The sequence below is a fragment of the Meles meles genome, chromosome 6 (genome assembly GCF_922984935.1).
Source record: "Meles meles chromosome 6, mMelMel3.1 paternal haplotype, whole genome shotgun sequence".
NCBI lineage: Eukaryota > Metazoa > Chordata > Mammalia > Carnivora > Mustelidae > Meles > Meles meles.
The window spans coordinates 28743108-28762597 of NC_060071.1; the positions used below are offsets into that span (position 1 = coordinate 28743108).

Below are 19490 nucleotides of genomic sequence, written 5' to 3' on the forward strand. Positions count from 1 at the left end.
GTTTTGTGGCACCTCAGTAAAGAGACACTAAGTAACATAACGGATACTGAATTCAACACTGGTTCAAATGCATCATTTGTCGTATCTACTCTTTAAATGATATCTTACCCATCTTTATACCACCATGACATTTTTTACACTTTATTCTGTTCGTGGTAAGCAAAAGAGCTTCCTGTACTGATGGCAAAATAAATATAATTAAAGTCTATCATTTTCATCTATATGCTTGTCAAATCTTTTCGGAAGTGCATTTTGTAGTTTATAGAACAACAATAATACAACTACATCTAAAATCCACTATTTTCCAAGGACAGAGGCTTTAACAGAAACTAAATTTGATAATGTCTACAAGTTCAAATTAAGAATTTCTTCAGAAAAGTCAATTTAAAAAACAACTTACAGAAGGTAAACCATCATAAAAACCTTAAAGAGGTCTGATTATTATTAAGCCTCTCTAACAAAGGCACCAGCAAAGCTCCTTCTCAATCATGTGATTACAGGTGACACAGAAGAAGAGTGGGGGGGGTGGGGATACCTTAGAGCCCTTCAGGCCGCCCAACTGGTCCTTGTCATTCAGTCCCCATACAAACACTTTGGTTCTTATCGTAGCTGCTGATTCCAGCCCTGCAGTCTTCTTTCTAATAAGGCTAACCAAACAAAAAAGATAGAAATAGATGTCATTCAACATAAAAATACTTTTTTTAACGAAAAGAAAAGCAACCTCAAGCAAGCGAAGTTTGCAGAATACTAACAAAAACTCTAAAAGTTTTGTTTTAATATAATGAAACCTCAAGTAAATACACAAGTTAGTATACCAGAGGGTCAAAATTTCTAGATACCAGCATGCTACCTTTTAATACTATAATTTAACTCTAGCCTTGTTTTGGTGGAGACCATTCTCTGACAGACTGTGCAGCTCTTTTCTTCGTATACACCACGCTGAACACCACAGCTGTTTTACTGATTCATAGATATTCCCACCCAATATGTCAAAACATAGCCACTACAGATATTAAATGCAGAGAACACTGATTAAATGGCCATAGGAATCACCACTGGACCTGGCATTTTGGCAATGTCCTTAAACCTAAACATCTGGTCATTTTTTTCCCTCACACGAACTAATAAAATAGATACAGCTATACAACTTTTGAGGTACTCTAACATAGATATATGCCCCAAAGCAAAATGCAATTTTCTTCCTTCACACCCTCTGCCCACCATATAGGCCAGCTGGGCTAGATGTCCCTTACTTCCTTTCTTTCCTGAGAGGCCTGACTCACACCCCAAGGTTTCTGAAGCATAGCTCTGGCAGCTGGCTCCCACTACCTTGCTCATTCCATCTCCTGACCTGCCCTCAATGGACTAGAAGTTAATCAACAGAGCACTCTAATTCTTGAACTTGAGACCACCAAGTACATGGGACAGTGTTAGATTTTCTTGGTTGTAAGTCAGCCAGGTACTAAGGAACCTGTATTTGATTCTGCTTGCTTTTGTTCTATTTTTTATAAACTAGGATGAACAACTAAAGGCTCCAGAGTCTAGGTTCTAGATAGGTAAGATTTTTTAACATATTATATACTAATAAATATTTACTTTAAGGGATCAAAATCTTATGATTTGGGGATTAAAATGTAGGAAAATCCTTTCATCTGATACCAGGCACAAGAGAGCAAGTATAAGTATATTGTAATTACAGAGCTTCCTCTACTTATAATAGTATTTTACCTAAATAAACTCATTACAAATTGAAAATATCATAAGGTGAAATGTATTTTAAAACTACACCTAACCCACTCAACACCATAGCTTAGCCCTGCCCACCTTGAACATGCTGAGAACACTTACATTAGGCTACAGTTGGACAAAATCATCTAAAACAAAGCCTATTTCATAAATAAGCATTGAATATTGCATGTAATTTCTTGAATACGATCCTGAAAGACGGTATGGTATGAGTACAGAATGGCTGTAATAAGTATATTGGTTATTTACCCTCGTGATTGCGGGATGGGAGCTATATAGCTGACGGCTGCTGTCCAGTATTACAAGAGAGGATTGTACCACAGATTGCACAGATTTTTCAGGCAAAGATCAAAATTCAAAGTTCAGTTTCTATGGAATGGGTATTACTTTTGCAACTATCGTAAAGTCAAAAACTTGCAAGTCAAATAAACTGCGGACTATCTATACTTGACGTATCTTGTAACACATTTCTGGTCAAAAATATGTATGGGAAACCAAGACTTATATTCAAGATATGTAGTGACTGGTACCATGTAATTATTAACCAGTCAGAATGGAGGCCAGCGGGTAGTCAGTGTGGGCATACCCCAGTTGTACGTGTGCTCTGCGGGAGACTGTATTTGGACAACTTACTCACGCTGAAATTATTAGCTAATAAATATCTGACAAGAAAAGAAAAACATTACATTCAAATATCTAGAATTCTTTTGTTAATGTATTCAATTACATAAAAATTTAATCAATGAGTAAACCTCAAACTTTTTTACACTTGATCTTAGCCAAAAGGCCAAGAAGTGGTTTTTTGCTTATCTCATATATACATGTATTTATGTATTTGTCCAAATCATTTTCATAGTTAACAAGAACATGCAAACCTATAATTCTTTCTCTTGAAAATCTCAATGATTCATTTAAGTGAACTAGTATTTTCGTTCCTTAATGTATATAGGTACCATCAGTTTAAATTATAACATATAGTATAACATATATTCTAGATGAAGTAATGTTACATGTACTATTTTCTTTTCAGTTCCAGTGCAAAGTTTCCAAAATAAATCAGGATGGAATCTAAACCCAAGCTCATAGAACCCTAGAATAACGCGATTTATTACCTTAGTTGTCACCCATTCGTGACTAAGAAAATGTGCTTTAATAACAGTGAGAGACAGAGCTCCTATTTCTAAAAGAAAGACAACTTACATCACATTCTAGAAAGCACTTAGTGAAAAGGGCAGTGGTCAGAAGAACTCAGCAGGTACCATGCCTCCTTCATTTATCTATAAGGACCAGGCTACACCAATAGGACAACAGAAACACACATAAACTTGTGCATATCCTTTGACTTACCAATTTATTTTTAGCAATTTATCTAGGAAAATACAACTTATCTGAGGAAAGAGATCTGTTATCTGTTTTCTGCTGAGACATGAACAAGGCTCAGAACAATCCCCTGCACATACCAGTCCTCCATAAACATCTTAGAATAAAAAAAGCAAATGTGCAGAAACCTGGCAGGCATCTTCCTTCATGCTTGGTATATGTTATTGTCCTGCAAAAAACACCTTTTCCTGCCCACCTGATTTTGAAAACTCTGACTTTTCCTGAAAGTATGCCTTTAGAGGGTGTTTTCCTTGTCTTCCTGACAAATAAACGCTCTTTAGCAGGTTCTCAAAAGACCGTGCACTTCTCCTCCACGCACTTTCCATAGTCGTAAAGCCACTCAGATGCGTGTGAGTTTGTCTTATTTTATTGTGCATATTCACTACAGCATTCAAAGGATGGAAAACAGGGCTTAGCCCACAACAGGTATTCAATAGATGGATGGTGAAGGAATAAATACAGTAATAGTTGTTACTATAGTACTCTTGCAAAATACTGAATTGAGTAAATAAATGAGAACATAAGATGAAATACTGTGTTCAATAAAATTACATGACAGGGCGCCTGGGTGGCTCAGTGGGTTGAGACGCTGCCTTCGGCTCAGGTCATGATCTCGGGGTCCTGGGATCAAGTCCCGTGTGGGGCTCTCTGCTCAGAAGGGAGCCTGCTTCCCTCTCTCTCTCTCTCTGCCTGCCTCTCTATCTACTTGTGATCTGTCTCTGTCAAATAAATGTTTTAAAAAATAAATAAATAAATAAATAAAAATAAAATTACATGACAAAAGACTAATGACATAGATATTTTGGAGATGAATGTTGCTCACAACTGCACAATAATGTGAATGTACTTAATGCCACAAAACTAGACATTTAAAAATAGTTAAGAGGATACGTTTTATGTTGTATATATTTTATCATAATAAAACTACTCTCATTATGAAATACACTCTTATTAAATATTTACTTTTAAAAGTGAGAATTTTGGAATGAGCACCACCAATAACAAATGGCTCTAACCTCCCACTATTGCCTTTTTCGTCTTCTTCCTCTTCATTATCCGAGGCTAAGAAAGGAACTGCTGCCAAATCTTCCTCCTCTGCACGGATCCGTCCCAGCAGGATAAGACCATGGATTTTACAATCAATTCCTGAACTCCTGCACTGCTTTATAGCAATTTCAATATACCTGTGATACTAGACACAAAAACAGTAAACTACAGACTTTTTAGAATCAAATACATGAGATCCTTAAACTGGAGACCAGCATATTTGAGACATGGAATGTGTGGAAAGTTAGAGCTCTTTTACTTAAAGTCTGGAAATAGCAAGTTAGGCAAAAGTAATACAGTCACGATTGAGTACAGACTAAAAGAACTCATTAATCACCAAGTAGGTCTATCCAAGGCATGGGACTCACACTGATTTTCTGACTAAAATGAGACAGTATGATAGTTTTCCTGAATGACTGCAAACTTTTCTGTCTTAAAGCTTTCTTGAGGGGCGTCTGGGTGGCTCAGTCCCTTAAGCATTTGTCTCTTGATTTCAGCTCAGGTCATTATCTCAGGATACTGAGATTAAGCCCCACATTAGGCTCTGCACTGCAGTGGGATTCTCTCCCTTTTCCCAAGCTTAGGATTCTCTCTCTCCTTTTCCCTCTGCCCCTGCCTGGCTCCCCACTTGCATGCACGCGCACATAGGCCCTCTCTTCCTCTCTCTCGAGAAAAGAAAAAAAGAAAAAAAAAGCTTTCTTGAATCAAGATGTATTAGAAAAGAGATTAAATGTCAGGTAGTTCAGAGCCTTCATAATTTTTAAAACTAATAAAAATATTCAAATATATATAAATTAGAGACAATCATACAAAGAGCCCAGCAACACTATCACCAAGTTTCAATTTACAAACATATAAGCAATTGTGTTCATATATGGATTATATTAAGAAATTATATTAAGAAAATTCCAGGCAGCAGGGTGACTGGGTGGCTCAGTCGTTAAGTGTCTGCCTTTGGCTCAGCTCATGATTCCAGGGTCCTGAGATTGAGCCATGCATCGAGCTCCCTGCTAGGCGGGGAGCCTACTTCTTCTTCTCCCATTCTCCCTGCTTATGTTTCCTCTCTCACTGTGTCTCTCTGTCAAAAAAATAAAATCTTAAAAAAGAAAGAAAGAAAAAAGAAAATTCCGGGCAGCATGTTGTTTCAAAACTTCAGTAGGTATCACTGAAGTATAGGCCTTTAAAAAAAATATCCACATTACTATTATCAAAGCTAAAGCAATAATTTCTTATACCATCTAATATGCTATCAGTAATTAACTTTTGTGATCATCTTATAAACATTTTTCTATAGTTGGCTTGTTCCAATCAGGATCCAAATAGGATGCAACCTCTCCCTGTTATACTTTTGACACTCAATTGTTAAAGTTCTTTGCCCTACAGAATGCCCCACATCCTGTATTTGGCATTTATAGTATTTCTCTATTCCTGCATGTCCTGTGAACAAAGAGTGATGCAGCAGGAACCACACATACTTCCAGCAACTTCTTATTGTCTCAACTGGACTTGCTCAAACCTCAAGCTCTACCACCTATGATCTCACAGGAAGCACATGTGAAAGAAAGCCATTGGGATGCAAAAGGCAAACTAAAAAATGAAAAATTCTACAGGAAAAGGAGACTCAGTTTCCTTCTTTAGCAAGGAAAAAACAAGAGAATTAAGACTTAAATGAAGTACATGGGGCGCCTGGGTGGCTCAGTGGGTTAAAGCCTCTGCCTTCGGCTCAGGTCATGATCCCAGGGTCCTGGGATCGGGCCCCACATCGGGCTCTCTGCTCCGCAGGGAGCCAGCTTCCTCCTCTCTCTCTGCCTGCCTCTCTGTCTAGTTGTGATTTCTCTCTGTCAAATAAATAAAATATAAAAAAAAAAAGAAAAAAAAAACTTAAATGAAGTACAAAGTGCAGGCACATAAACCAATTACAAAAAGATATTTATGGGATAACTGGGAAAATGTAAACACTGGCTGGATATTATATGATTATTAAAGAATAACCATTAACTGTGATAATGGTATTGTGGTTACATTTTTTAAGTCCTTGTTACAGATTAATATTGAACTATACAATATGGATAAGGTCATAACTCGGTCTTGCTTTTAAACATTCTAGGAATTTAAAAAATGGGGACATGAAAGGAGACAATGAAACACAACTGACAGAAATGTTGATAACTCTTGAAGATGGGCCAGAGGTTTGTGGGGAATTTCTGTTTTTGATTATGTTAGAAAATTACCATAATGGGCCATTTTTATGGAAAAGACAATCCTAGAATGTCCACTGGCTTCCCAAGAATGATAATATTCTAGTTCTTAAATTGGTTAGAATGATGGAGAGTGGGTCATGAGTTTTCCAATTACTCACAGTCCTTCATATTTTTCACATGTGTCATCTATATTACTTTATACTTATCAAATATTATGTAATAAATTGTTCCAAATTGAAAATTTTTTGGACTATAATATACCTTTTATGAATAATAATCTCAGCTGGTTACTGATTTAATTAACTCCTAGTTATTGATTTAAAGCATAAAAATATTCAGGAGTATAATTAAGACTTTAGACAAGCTGTTTTCAGTTGCCTAGCAAAGAGTTCACAATAAAACAGATTAAAATTCAATATTATCTTTTTTCAGAAAAACTCTGTATTATCTTCCATTTTAATAATCTGCCAGTGTATTCATTTATTAACATCCCTGGTATTAATTGGTATGTTAAAAAAATAGATATTTACCATTTACCATTCATTTAAGAATGGATGGTATCCCAAAATTCTTTTTATTGAAGATTAGAAATAAAGGCCAGATATCAGTTCTTGGACCTGGGAAAGGAGCTGGTACATTCCCATAGACTGGACACAAGTTACAAACCTTTTACCCATGAACAAATTAACCTAATGGCTATGTATCAGCTTCTTTTAAGTAACACACTGGCACCACCTTGAACTTGTCTACCCCTATGTGGGCAGACTAATAATAACAGTAATAATAATAGTAATAAATGGTGAACTACATTTAATAATTTTAAAATACTCACAAAAAACTTTAGATGAGTAAGAGTCAATTATCTAATACCTTTATCCACTATCATTATACCAATTAAATAAGTTCATGAGACAATAGTATAGGTATTATTTTAAGTATATTTAATTTATTAAAATAGTGTTGACATCTGTGTAGAAAAATTTATGGGAAGATCTGAGAGACAGTCTTACTGCTCTATAATATAAAGGTACTACATAAAAGAACCTTCAATGATTCAGCATTTTCAAGATTTATAATAAGCTTGTATTCATTTTTAAAAATTACCTTATAATCCATCAAAATAAATCAACAGCTCAGGACTTGATGCCAACAGGTATGAAAACAAAAAAGCAATTTCAGTGTCATTTTTGCAGTTAGAAAAAAACCCCTCACACATTAACAGATATATAGTGAAAACAATCTGGATCTAAAGAACAATCTAAGGTGCCTAGTAACACCCTTTCCTAGGAGTTTTATCCTCACTTCTTAGTTAAGATAGTGAAGATGAAACTTTTTTTTTCCTTTTCAAGCTGATCTGATAAACAGCAAATTTAAGTTGTATACCTGTCAAATTTTAAAACAGAATTACTTAATTCAGGGGGAAAAATATGTTCCCTGTTAATATAGAGACGGTCAAAAAAGTCATCTCTTCTTACCTCTGTGCAGTCATTCAGAAGGGACACCGTGGTATCAGTGGGGTTAATATTGATTGTCTTTAGTTCAATTAGATTATTTAGGGAGTTTCCGCCTAAAGGGAAGAAGGGGGATAAAGGAATCAGACAAAGGAGTTTTTACCATATGAGCGAAGTTACTGAGTAAACTAATTCAATTACCTGACACCACCACTAGGGAAGGCATGTAGCTACTGTCAGCGGGATCCACTATCATTTTTAATCTATGAACAAGAACATCTGGGAAAATCTCCAAACGAATCCAATGCTTTAAGAAAACACAACAACAAAAATGTATTCTCAGTTAACAGAATTCAGCCATATTTTAGCTATTAAAATAGTGTCACTAAAGCTTAAATCTACATTAAAATTTTCTAAATATTTTCTAAATATATGATATGGCATGAGAGAGAGGAGTATTCTACTCCACTATTTACTTGTTTATTAAAAGAAAGTCTCACTCGAAACCCCAGAAATGATTTATTTATAGACTCCTGATCTAGGGTGGTCCATTTATACCCATTAAGGAGTGGGTTATAGAAAACACTACAGTCAAGATGGAAAAATACCCGTTTCCAAGTCTGACCACGAGTTCAAATGATGGGCACCCACACTTGAGTGCAATTATGATAACATTCCGAAGAGCAACACCTATATGTTCAGATATATTAGAAAAACTGTTTACCAGAAGCAGAATCTGAACTCATCCATTTTATGTGGGAGAGTAACAAAAATAACAGCACCCTATTACACCCTCTATCAAGTGGTCAGTTAGATAAAATCTATCACGTACATCATTTAAAGTCTCTGACAATAAAAAATGGATCATATATTACTCAGCAGCTATAAAAATAATTATGAACTAAAATATAAAATCAGTACTGACAGATGCCATCCCAATATAACTTAGTAGGTTTTTCAAAGTTGATTTTGAAGCTTAAAAGGTAAAGCATTTCTGGAAATGTCCCCATAGCACGCTACCTTTCCTTGTGAACCAGATGACTGCCAACAGGGCTCACTGCCATCAATAAGACGAGAAGCCTGGTTCACAGAGGATGACACGTTCAGGCTCTTTACCATCCGGGACCAGCTGTCCAGGAGCATTCCTGGCTGACTGCTCTGACAACGCTTTAGCTGTTTTCCAGAACGGCCACAAAATATTGCAGACTGTCCTATTTAATGGTAATGGAACAGTGTTAATACATGTAAGGGAAAGCCTTCCCAACCAAGGGGCGCCTGGGTGGCTCAGTGGGTTAAGCCTCTTCCTTTGGCCCTGGTCATGATTTCAGGGTTCTGGGATCAAGCCCCGAATCGGGGGGGGGGGGTCTCTGCTCAGCAGTGAGCCTGCTTCCCCCTCTGTCTCTGCCTGCCTCTCTGCCTACTTGTGATCTCTCTCTCTGTCAAATAAATAAATAAAATCTTAAAAAAAAAAAAAAAAAAGAAAGAAAACCTTCCTAACCAAGAAATAAAGAATACTACATAGTGATGAGCTTCTTGCTTCAAGAAAATAGTAAGTTCTCAAATTAAAAGAAACTAACAGGGGTGACTGGGTGGCTCAGTTGGTTAAGTATCTAAATCTTGATTTCAGGTCAGGTCATAGTCTCAAGGTCATGAGATCAAGCCCTGTGTCAGGCTCCATGTTGGGTGTGAAGCTTGCTTAAGATTCCCTCTCTCCCTCTCCTTCTGCACCAGCTGGCTCACTCACTCTCAAATAAATAAATGGAACTAATAAAAACCTAAAACAGCTTCAGAAAGCCCAATGTATTTTATACCAATTTATGAAATGAAGTTCATATAATGTTATGATTTATTCTACCTGACTCTCAAGTAACAACAGAGTGATGTATTTCCAGATGGAAGGGTACACAGAAGCTGAGGTGGGGGAGGTTCAGAGTTTAGTAATAGTGCTAACAAAAAACATTCTCATTAAAAATGCTGTTACAGTGGCACCTCGATGGCTCAGTCCATTAAACATCCGACTCTCGGTTTCTGCTCAGGTCATGATCTCAGGGCCGTGGGACAGAGCCCCATGCTCAGCAGGGAGTCTGCTTTGAATTCTCTCTTTTTCTCCCTCTCCCTCCTGGCTCACTTGCACACAAGCATGTGCCCTTTCTCTCTCTCTCTCTCAAATAAATAAATAGAATCTTTTTTAAAAAGTGCTGTTATTTGAGATACCACCTGACACCAGTTAGAATGGCCAAAATTAGCAAGACAGGAAACAACGTGTGTTGGAGAGAATGTGGAGAAAGGGGAACCCTCTTACACTGTTGGTGGGAATGCAAGTTAGTGCAGCCACTTTGGAGAACAGTGTGGAGATTCCTGAAGAAATTAAGAATAGAGCTTCCCTATGACCCTGCAATTGCACTGCTGGGTATTTACCCCAAAGATACACATGTAGTGAAAAGAAGGGCCATTTGTACCCCAATGTTTATTGCAGCAATGTCTACGGTCGCCAAACTGTGGAAAGAACCAAGATGCCCTTCAACGGATGAATGGATAAGGAAGATGTGGTCCATAAACACAATGGAGTATTATGCCTCCATCAGAAAGGATGAATACCCAACTTTTGTAGCAACATGGACGGGACTGGAAGAGATTATGCTGAGCGAAATAAGTCAAGCAGAGAGAGTCAAGTATCATATGGTCTCACTTATTTGTGGAGCATAACAAAGAACATGGAGGACATGGGGAGATGGAGAGGAGAGGGAGTTGAGGGAAACTGGAAGGGGAGATGAACCATGAGAGACTATGGACTCTGAAAAACAACCAGAGGGTTATGAAGGGGCGGCAGGGGGGTGGGGGGGGGGGGAGGTTGAGGAACCAGGTGGTGGGTAATAGGGAGGGCACGTACTGCATGGAGCACTGGGTGTGATGCCAAAACAATGAACACTGTTATGCTGTAAATAAACAAATAAAAAAAAAAAAGTGCTGTTATAGGGGCACCTGGGTGGCTCAGTGGGTTAAACCTCTGCCTTCAGCTTGGGTCATGATCCCAGGGTTCTGGGATAGAGCCCCACATTGGGCTCTCTGTTTAGCAGGGAGCCTGCTTCCCCCACTCTCTCTGCCTGCCTCTCTGCCTACTTGTGATCTCTCTCAAATAAATAAAATCTTAAAAAAAAAAAAAGTGCTGTTACAAATGCAAAGCAAAAACAAATCTTTAGAGTTTCTACTTCCATGAATGGCAAATCTGGAAATTCATCTAGCCCTCCCATTGAGGACAACTAGAAGAGGCAGACAAAACATTTAAAGATGAATAAATCTTGAAAGTATCAGAAATAACAATATGGCAAAGAATTATGAGGCCAGAATCTGAAGAAAGCTAAGATGACTAAAGAGGTCCAGATGAGCAATGCCACATATCTGAGGCTACTCTTCCCTGATGGTAACTGTCAGCAAGGAAAGCCTCCAAAAAAAAAAAAAAAGAAAAACAAAACAAAACAAACTACTTTTGAAAGACTAGAGGGGTAGGGGGGCCAAGAACTGGAGTTCAGAGCCTACCAAAAGAGAAGGACAGAGCCATAAAAAACCCCATACTTTGGGTTGGGATCCCAACAGGAAAAACCCCAACAAGAAGGGTTAACTATGCAGTGCTGTTTTTACAGATTATAACTTAGCATGGAGTCATCTAAGTCAATGAAACTGGACTGAGATGAGCCCAGATAATTACTTACCCCAACTACCTAGAAACCCTCCCTCCTCCAATCTCTGGAGAATAATATCATCTTAGGCCTCAAATGGATTCAAGAAATAATTTCGTAAATATAATGTCTAGTACATAATGGCATGTGAGACTAGAAAACATGACTTAAAAAAGTACCAGAAATAACAGACAATACAAAAAGATCCACTGAGTCTCCAGATATTAGAGTTTTAATACACGTGTTTTAAAACCACCATACTTGGTTATGTTTGAAAAGATAAGACACTGAGTATTTCAGAAGAGAATTAGAAACTATTTTTAAAAACAGAAAAATTTAAAAAAACAAAAAGATTAAAGCTATTAAATATAGTAATTAAAATTAAGAATTCAATGAATAGGTTTACTAGCAGACTAGACTCAGATGAATAGAGAATTCTAGAATGAAAAACCGAGGAGCAAAAGCTTAGAAAACATAAATGAGAAGGTGAAAGACTTACAGTATATATAGAGAGAAGGTCTGACAGTGAGAGACGTCCCAAAAATAGAAGAGATAATAGGAACAGATAATATTGGAAGAAATACTGACTGAATGAAAAATTTCCAGAACTAGCAAAAGATTATCAAGCCACAGATTTACAAAGTCCTGCTTTAAAAGTTGCTGAGAGTAGATCCTAAATATTCTTACCTACCCAACACACACACACACAGGTAATTATGTGAGGTGATAGGTTTGTTAACCAACCAACTAACCTCATTGTGGTAATTATTTTGCTATATATATATACCATACACACGTATGTATATATGTATACATACATATATATATAGATGATTTGGTATATATATATATACCAAATCATTACACTGTATATCTTTTTTTTTTAAGATTTTTATTTGTTTATTTATTTGACAGACAGAGATTACAAGCAGGCAGAGAGGCAGGCAGAGAGAGAGGAAGGGAAGCAGGCTCCCTGCTGAGCAGAGAGCCTGATGCGGGACTCGATCCCTGGACCCTGGGATCATGACCTGAGCTGAAGGCAGAGGCTTTAACCCACTGAGCCACACAGGCACCCCTACATCTTAAGCTTACACAATGTCATATGTCAATTAATAAAGAAAATAAAAATAACGAGTCCTGCTAACCCCAAGAAAGATAAATAAAAAGAAACACATTTCTATGCACATGTAAAATTTGTGTAAGATAAAAACAAAAAAAAGTATCTCAAAAACAGACAGAGGAAATACAAAAATCGATCGGCTTTAATGGAACAATAACTATACTTCCAGCTGACTTCAGCAGAAATAAACTGAATTACAATGGAACACTATTTTTTTTTTAAATATTTTATTTACTTATTTGACAGAGAGAGAGATCACAAGTAGGCAGAGAGGCAGGCAGAGAGAGGAGGAAGCAGGCTCCCTGCTGAGCAGAGAGCCCAATGCGGGGCTCTATCCCAGGACCCTGAGATCATGACCCAAGCCGAAGGCAGAGGCTTAACCCACTGAGCCACCCAGGTGCCCCTGGAACACTATTTTTAAAGAAAATTCCTACCAAAAATATTTTTCTAAAATGAAGAAGAAGTAAGACATTTCAGATACACAAAAATGTAATTCATAAGCACAGAGACGCATTAAGGGAATTATTAAGGGCTTATTCTTCAGGTAAAAGAAAAATTATGACAGATAAAAAATGAAAGCTAGAGTAAAAAAATGAAAAAGTATATGAAAAAATGAAATAAATACTGGCTATATACAATAACAATTCTATGTCTTGTATAGTTAAAATGTGTATGTGTAAAATTATAAAACACAATAAAAACATGATAATTTTTTTTAAGTTTTTATTTATTTATTTGAGAGAGAGAGTGAGAGAGAGCATGAGAGGGGAGCAGGTCAGAGGGAGAAGCAGACTCCCAATGGAGCTGGGAGCCCCAAGCGGAACTCGATCCTGGGGCTCCGGGATCATGACCTGAGCTGAAAACATGTTTAACCAACTGAGCCACCCAGATGCCCTAAAAACATGATAATTTAAATCAGAATGAGGCTAGATAAAGTTAAAGGGATCTAAAGTTCTTGCACTGCTTAGGGGAGAATAAAATTACTAAATAATATTAGATTTTGAGAAGTCAAAATGGATTTAATATTTTAACTACTAATACTGTAACTGTGCACAACATATGCACTTATATAGATGAAATATATACTAAGAATGTGTGTAACTTCTAAGCCAAAAAGGGGGGGGAGGGGCGGATGTTAACAAAAAAAAACATCAGTCCTAAGAAAGAATATAGAAAGAGGAACAGAGAACAGGAGGGACAAATAAAAAACACTGAGAAGTGGTCAATTTAAATAAAAATACATCAGCAATTGCCTAAATACCTAAATGATCCATATAAAAGACAAATATCACCATATTGGAATTTTAAAAAACTACAACTTATAAGAAATATATCAAAATACAGGATCACAGAATGGTTGAGAGTGAAAGGCCAAAAAAAGATACACCAAAGGGCGCCTGGGTGGCTCAGTCTTTTAAGTGTCCAACTCACTCTTGATTTTGGCTCAGGTCTTGATCTCAGGGTCCTGGAATTAAGCCCCTTGTCAGGCTCTGGGCTCAGCAGGGAGTCTGTTTCAGATTTTCTCTAATTCTCCCTCTGCCCCTCCCCTTCACATGTGCTCCCTTCTCTTTCTCTGCCTCTCTCTCTCTCAAATAAATGAATCTTTAAAAATAGTAAATAAATAAAGATACACTAAGCAAACACTAACTTTGCCACAGAACTGCAGAAGATATTTTTTTAGGTGCACATAAAACATTTATAAAATCCCATCATATACTAAGTTATATGATCACACATAAGTTTCAAAAACTGTCAAAGGTCAGTCAGGATACATACTCTGAATACAATGCAGAAACCAGTAAAAATACTGAAATGTTTGAAAACTTAAAAACTATACAATACAAAATAATACAAAAAAATACAAAAATAATAAAATACAAAAAAATTCTATTATTTTTATATATAATTAAATATATAATTAAAAATAATTTCAAAAATACTTTGATATAAATAATGAACTATCACTATACAGCATATTGCAGGATACAGATTAAGCCTTGCTTAAAAGCAAATATAAATTTTTTTTAAGTTTATATATTAGAAAAGACAGAGTGAGAAAATGAGATAAGTGTTAATCTCAAGAAGATGAGGGAATCAACCTAAATCCAAATTCCACAGGAAAAAGAAAGAAATAATAAAGATATGAGAAATGGCAAAAAAGCGAAAACTTGTCTCTTTGAAAAGACTAATTAAACTGATAAAACCATGGCGGCCAATCAAGACAATAAAATAAATTACTCTAAGTTAGTCTTGAAAGGTAGATAATTCTAGATTCTACAAGTCACCCACATAAGAAAATAATACAAATTAGAACTAGATAGGTACTTCCTCAACATGAGAAAGTCTATTTATGAAAAACCCACAGCTAACCTTATACTCAGTAGTGAAAGAGTAAAAGCTTTTCCCCTAAATTCAGGAGCAAGACAAGGATGCCCACCTTTTCTACTTCTATTCCACTTAGTCCTGGAAGAACTAGCTAAAGCAGGAAAAAGTAATATAAGGCATCCAAATTGGAGAAGCAAAACCTCTTGGTTCATAGATAATGTGATCTTATATGTGGAAAACCCAAAGGAAACCACACACAGAAAAACTGTAGGAGACAATAAATAAAACTCAGCCAAGCTGCTGGATATTAATTCAACATACAAAATGTGTTCAAAGTATAGTGTATATTTCCATATACTAGCAACAAACATTCCAAAAGGGAAATTAAGAATTCCATTTAATACGGCATAAAAAAGGGGCGCCTGGGTGGCTCAGATGGTTAAGCGTCTGCCTTCAGCCCAGGTCATGATCCCCAGGTCCTGGGATAGAGCCCAGCTTTGGGCTCCCTGCTCCGTGGGGAACCTGCATCTCCCTCTCCCTGCAGCTCCCCTTGCTTGTGCTCTGTCTCTCCGTCAAATAAATACATAAATAAAATCTTTACAATAAAAAGTATGGCATAAAAAATACTTAGAAATAAATTTAATCAAGAAGCCACAGGACTTGAATACTGAAAAATCAAAAAACATTGCTGAATGAAAAATTGCTGAAAGGTCTAAGTAAATGGAAAACACATCCCTTGTGCATGGACTGGAAAACTTAGTATTATTAAAATGACAATTAAGTGTAATTTCTATAAAACCATTGCTTACCAAAGTACAAAAATTGATCTCCACATTTTTTTTTTAAGATTTTATTTATTTATTTGACAGAGAGAGAGATCACAAGTAGGCAGAGAGGCAGGCAGAGAGAGAGGAGGAAGCAGGCTCCCTGCAGAGCAGAGAGCCCGATGCAGGGCTCGATCCCAGGACCCTGAGATCATGACCTGAGCCGAAGGCAGCGGCTTAATCCACTGAGCCACCCAGGCGCCCCTGATCTCCACATTTATACTGAATTTCAAAGGATACCAAATAGTCAAATCAATCTTGTAAAACAAGAACACATTTGGAGGATTCACACTTCCCAATATCAAAACTTACTACAAAGCTAACAGAATCACAATGTATGGTTTACTACTGAAATGAGGATAGGCAAATAGACAAATAGAACAGAACCAGGAGCCTAAAAATAAACTCTCATATCAAGGGTCAACTGATTTTCAAAAAGGGTGCCAAGACTATTCATTGGTGAAAGGACAGTCTTTTCAATAAGTAGTGATGGGAAACTGGATGCACATATGTAAAAGAATGAAATTGAACTCTTAACTATACCATGTACAAAAATTAACTCAAAATGGATCAAAACCTAAGCTCAAGAGCTAAAACTATAACCTCTTAGAAAAACAGGTGCTAAACTTCAGGACTTTTGATTTAGCAATGTACACCGAAAGCAAATACGTCACCAAATGCACAGGCAACAAAAGAAACAATAGATTAAATGGACTTCATTAAAATTAAAAACTTATGCATCATTGAATCCCATCAGCAAAGTGAAAAGACAACCCAAAGAATGGGATGAGATATTTGCAAATCACCTGGTAGGGTTCAATGTGCAGACTATTTTAAAATTCTTTTTTTCTTTTTTTTTTTTTAAGATTTTATTCATTCCTTTGAGAGACAGTGAAAGTGAGAGAGCACAAGCCCAAGGAGCACCAGACTCCCCACTGAGCACGTGTCACATGATACATGACCTAAGCCAGCCGAAGGCAGCTAAGCAAGTAAGCCACCCAAAGCACCTCTTAAGGAATTTCTAAGACTCAACATCAAAAGTTTAAAAATGGGCAAAGGACTTTAAAAGATATATCCCCCCAAAAGATACACAAATGGCCAAAATGACATGAAAAGAGGTTCAATGTCATTTGTCATTAGGGAAACTGAAATGAAAATCACAAGATAAAACTTCTCACTCATTAAGAGGGCTGAAATTTCAAAAAAAATGAAAAATAACAAAAGTTGGTGAGGACATGGAGAAATTGGAACCCTTATACACTGCTGGCAGGAGTGCTCGCTTCGGCAGCACATATACTGCTGGTGGGAATATAAAATGTTTTCCACTGTGGAAAACATTTTGAGTTTCCTCAAAGAACTACCATATGACCCCATAATTTCACTCCCAATTTTAAAAATAAGAACTCAAACAGATCTCCACACCAATGTTCACACTAACATTATTCATAATAGCTGAAAGGTAGAAACAATCCAAATGTCCATTAATAGATGAATAAACAATATGTGGTATATATGAAGTATTATTCAGCCATAAAAAAAGAAATGAAATTCTGACACATACTACCACCTGGAAAAAACCCTGGAAACATAATCCTAAGTAAAATAAGCCAGACACAAAAAGGAGAATTTTGGTTCCACCTATACGTGGTACCTGGTGTCATCAAATTCATGGAGACAGGAAGCCAATTCCCAGGGACTGGGGGGAGAGAAGAATGGGGAATTATCACTTAATGGTACAGAGTTTCTGTTTGGAGTGGTGAAAAGTTTTGGAAATAGACAGTAGAGATGGTCGTGCAACATTCTCTGAATTGTACACTTCAAAGAGATTAAAATGGCAAATTTTATGTTGTAGATATTCTGCCACAATAAATATATACATCTATCCAATGCCATACCCCATGCAACAAAACATCAGTTTCTTGAGACCCTTTTAATGTTATTTATGGAAATACAAGCAAACAAACCTTGTTATTCTACTTCCTGTAGTCCCTCATTGCTTGAAAAAAAAAGATAGCAAGTTTTCAAGTATGTGCACCTCTCTTCTTTCACTGCATTTACTGTGCACTTTTCACCATATAAAGATGAACTTTAAAGAGCAAACTAAATAACATACATGTGCACAATAATGATTTCGTTAATAATATTTTAATGAAAATGAGCATAATCATTAAATCATACCTGGTTCATTTATTCTGCCAAATGTATGCCTGGTGTTGTGTTTTCTGGTCTTGAAACATGTTTCACAAAAATCAAAGTCATCACAGTTTCTGCATTTGAATCTAGATCCATTGATAGGAAACATCTGACAGCCATCACACCTATTTTTAAAACAACCATTGGGTTGACAAGAAAAAGATAACGTCATTTATTAAATTAAGGCACTTTATTAAATTTAATTCCAAAGAAAACTATTCCTCCCAAACAAATCCAGCAATATGAAAATTAACTCACGTAACCCCAGGATGAACACTAGGCACTAACTCCATTTCTGACAACAGCCCAGTCCAGTGAGACTGCTGAGGAAAGTCGACAATGACATCTTTTCCATTTGCACTGAAAGCTAGGACACAATAGAAATTGCTGAAACATCTTGGTCGCCAATAAAAACCTACTGTTAAAATTTAAACTATACCTAATCATAATTATACTGTAGCTATTTAAGTTTTTCAAAGAATACTTCTCTTTGAGAGACACATACTAAGATACTTATGGATGAACAAACACATGACTTATTTTGATTAGCTTCAAAATAATCAAGGGAGGGAATCATGAATGAAACAACTTTGGCCAGGGGTTGACAACTATTAAAGCCAGGTGATGGAAACAAGGAGGTTCATTATGCTCTATTCCCTATCTTTGTATATGTTTGAAATTTTCCACAATAAGTTTATTTCTTTGATTTGAATTACATCAAGTCAAAAAATTCCATTTAGTATCTTAGGAAATACAATTCATAATAATAATGTTAAGAGATCTCTTGTCCTTTGGTGAGAATACTTTGCTACTCAAACATTAGATTCTGAACCAAGTTCTTATTTTTAAAATTTATCTGTGTTTTGACTTACAAAGCTTTTAAGAACTTAAGAAAAGAAAAATGTTTTGTGTGTGTTGAGTTTGAGAAGTTCTTTATAGATCCTGGATATCAACCTTTTGTCTGTACTGTCATTTGCAAATATCTTCTCCCATTCCGTGGGTTGCCTTTTTGTTTTGCTGACTGTTTCCTTTGCTGTGCAGAAGCTTTTGATCTTGATGAAGTCCCAAAAGTTCATTTTCGCTTTTGTTTCCTTGGCCTTTGGAGACATATCTTGAAAGAAGTTGCTGTGGCTGATATCGAAGAGGTTACTGCCTATGTTCTCCTCTAGGATTCTGATGGATTCCTGTCTCACGTTGAGGTCTTTTATCCATTTCGAGTTTATCTTTGTGTACGGTGTAGGAGAATGGTCGAGTTTCATTCTTCTACATATCGCTGTCCAGTTTTCCCAGCACCATTTATTGAAAAGACTGTCTTTTTTCCATTGAATATTTTTTCCTGTTTTGTCGAAGATTATTTGACCATAGAGTTGAGGGTCCATATCTGGGCTCTCCACTCTGTTCCACTGGTCTATGTGTCTGTTTTTATGCCAGTACCATGCTGTCTTGGTGATCACAGCTTTGTAGTAAAGCTTGAAATCGGGTAACGTGATGCCGCCAGTTTTGTTTTTGTTTTTCAACATTCCCTT

The 19490-nt window shown here is 36.5% G+C and overlaps 1 protein-coding gene across 7 annotated transcripts in view; it reads right to left on the bottom strand.

Moving 5' to 3' along the window:
* HERC2 (HECT and RLD domain containing E3 ubiquitin protein ligase 2) overlaps positions 1–19490 on the bottom strand; it is a 256284-nt gene that overhangs the window by 87526 nt on the left and 149268 nt on the right. For all 7 annotated transcript variants that reach the window (XM_046007414.1, XM_046007415.1, XM_046007419.1 and 4 more), the window contains exons 51-57: positions 18223–18331; positions 17950–18089; positions 8846–9036; positions 8027–8132; positions 7850–7941; positions 4143–4318; positions 536–647 (exon numbers count right to left, since the gene is read on the bottom strand). In XM_046007414.1, the coding sequence (XP_045863370.1) occupies positions 536–647; positions 4143–4318; positions 7850–7941; positions 8027–8132; positions 8846–9036; positions 17950–18089; positions 18223–18331 (926 nt within the window). The remainder of the gene's footprint in view (positions 1–535; positions 648–4142; positions 4319–7849; positions 7942–8026; positions 8133–8845; positions 9037–17949; positions 18090–18222; positions 18332–19490) is intronic.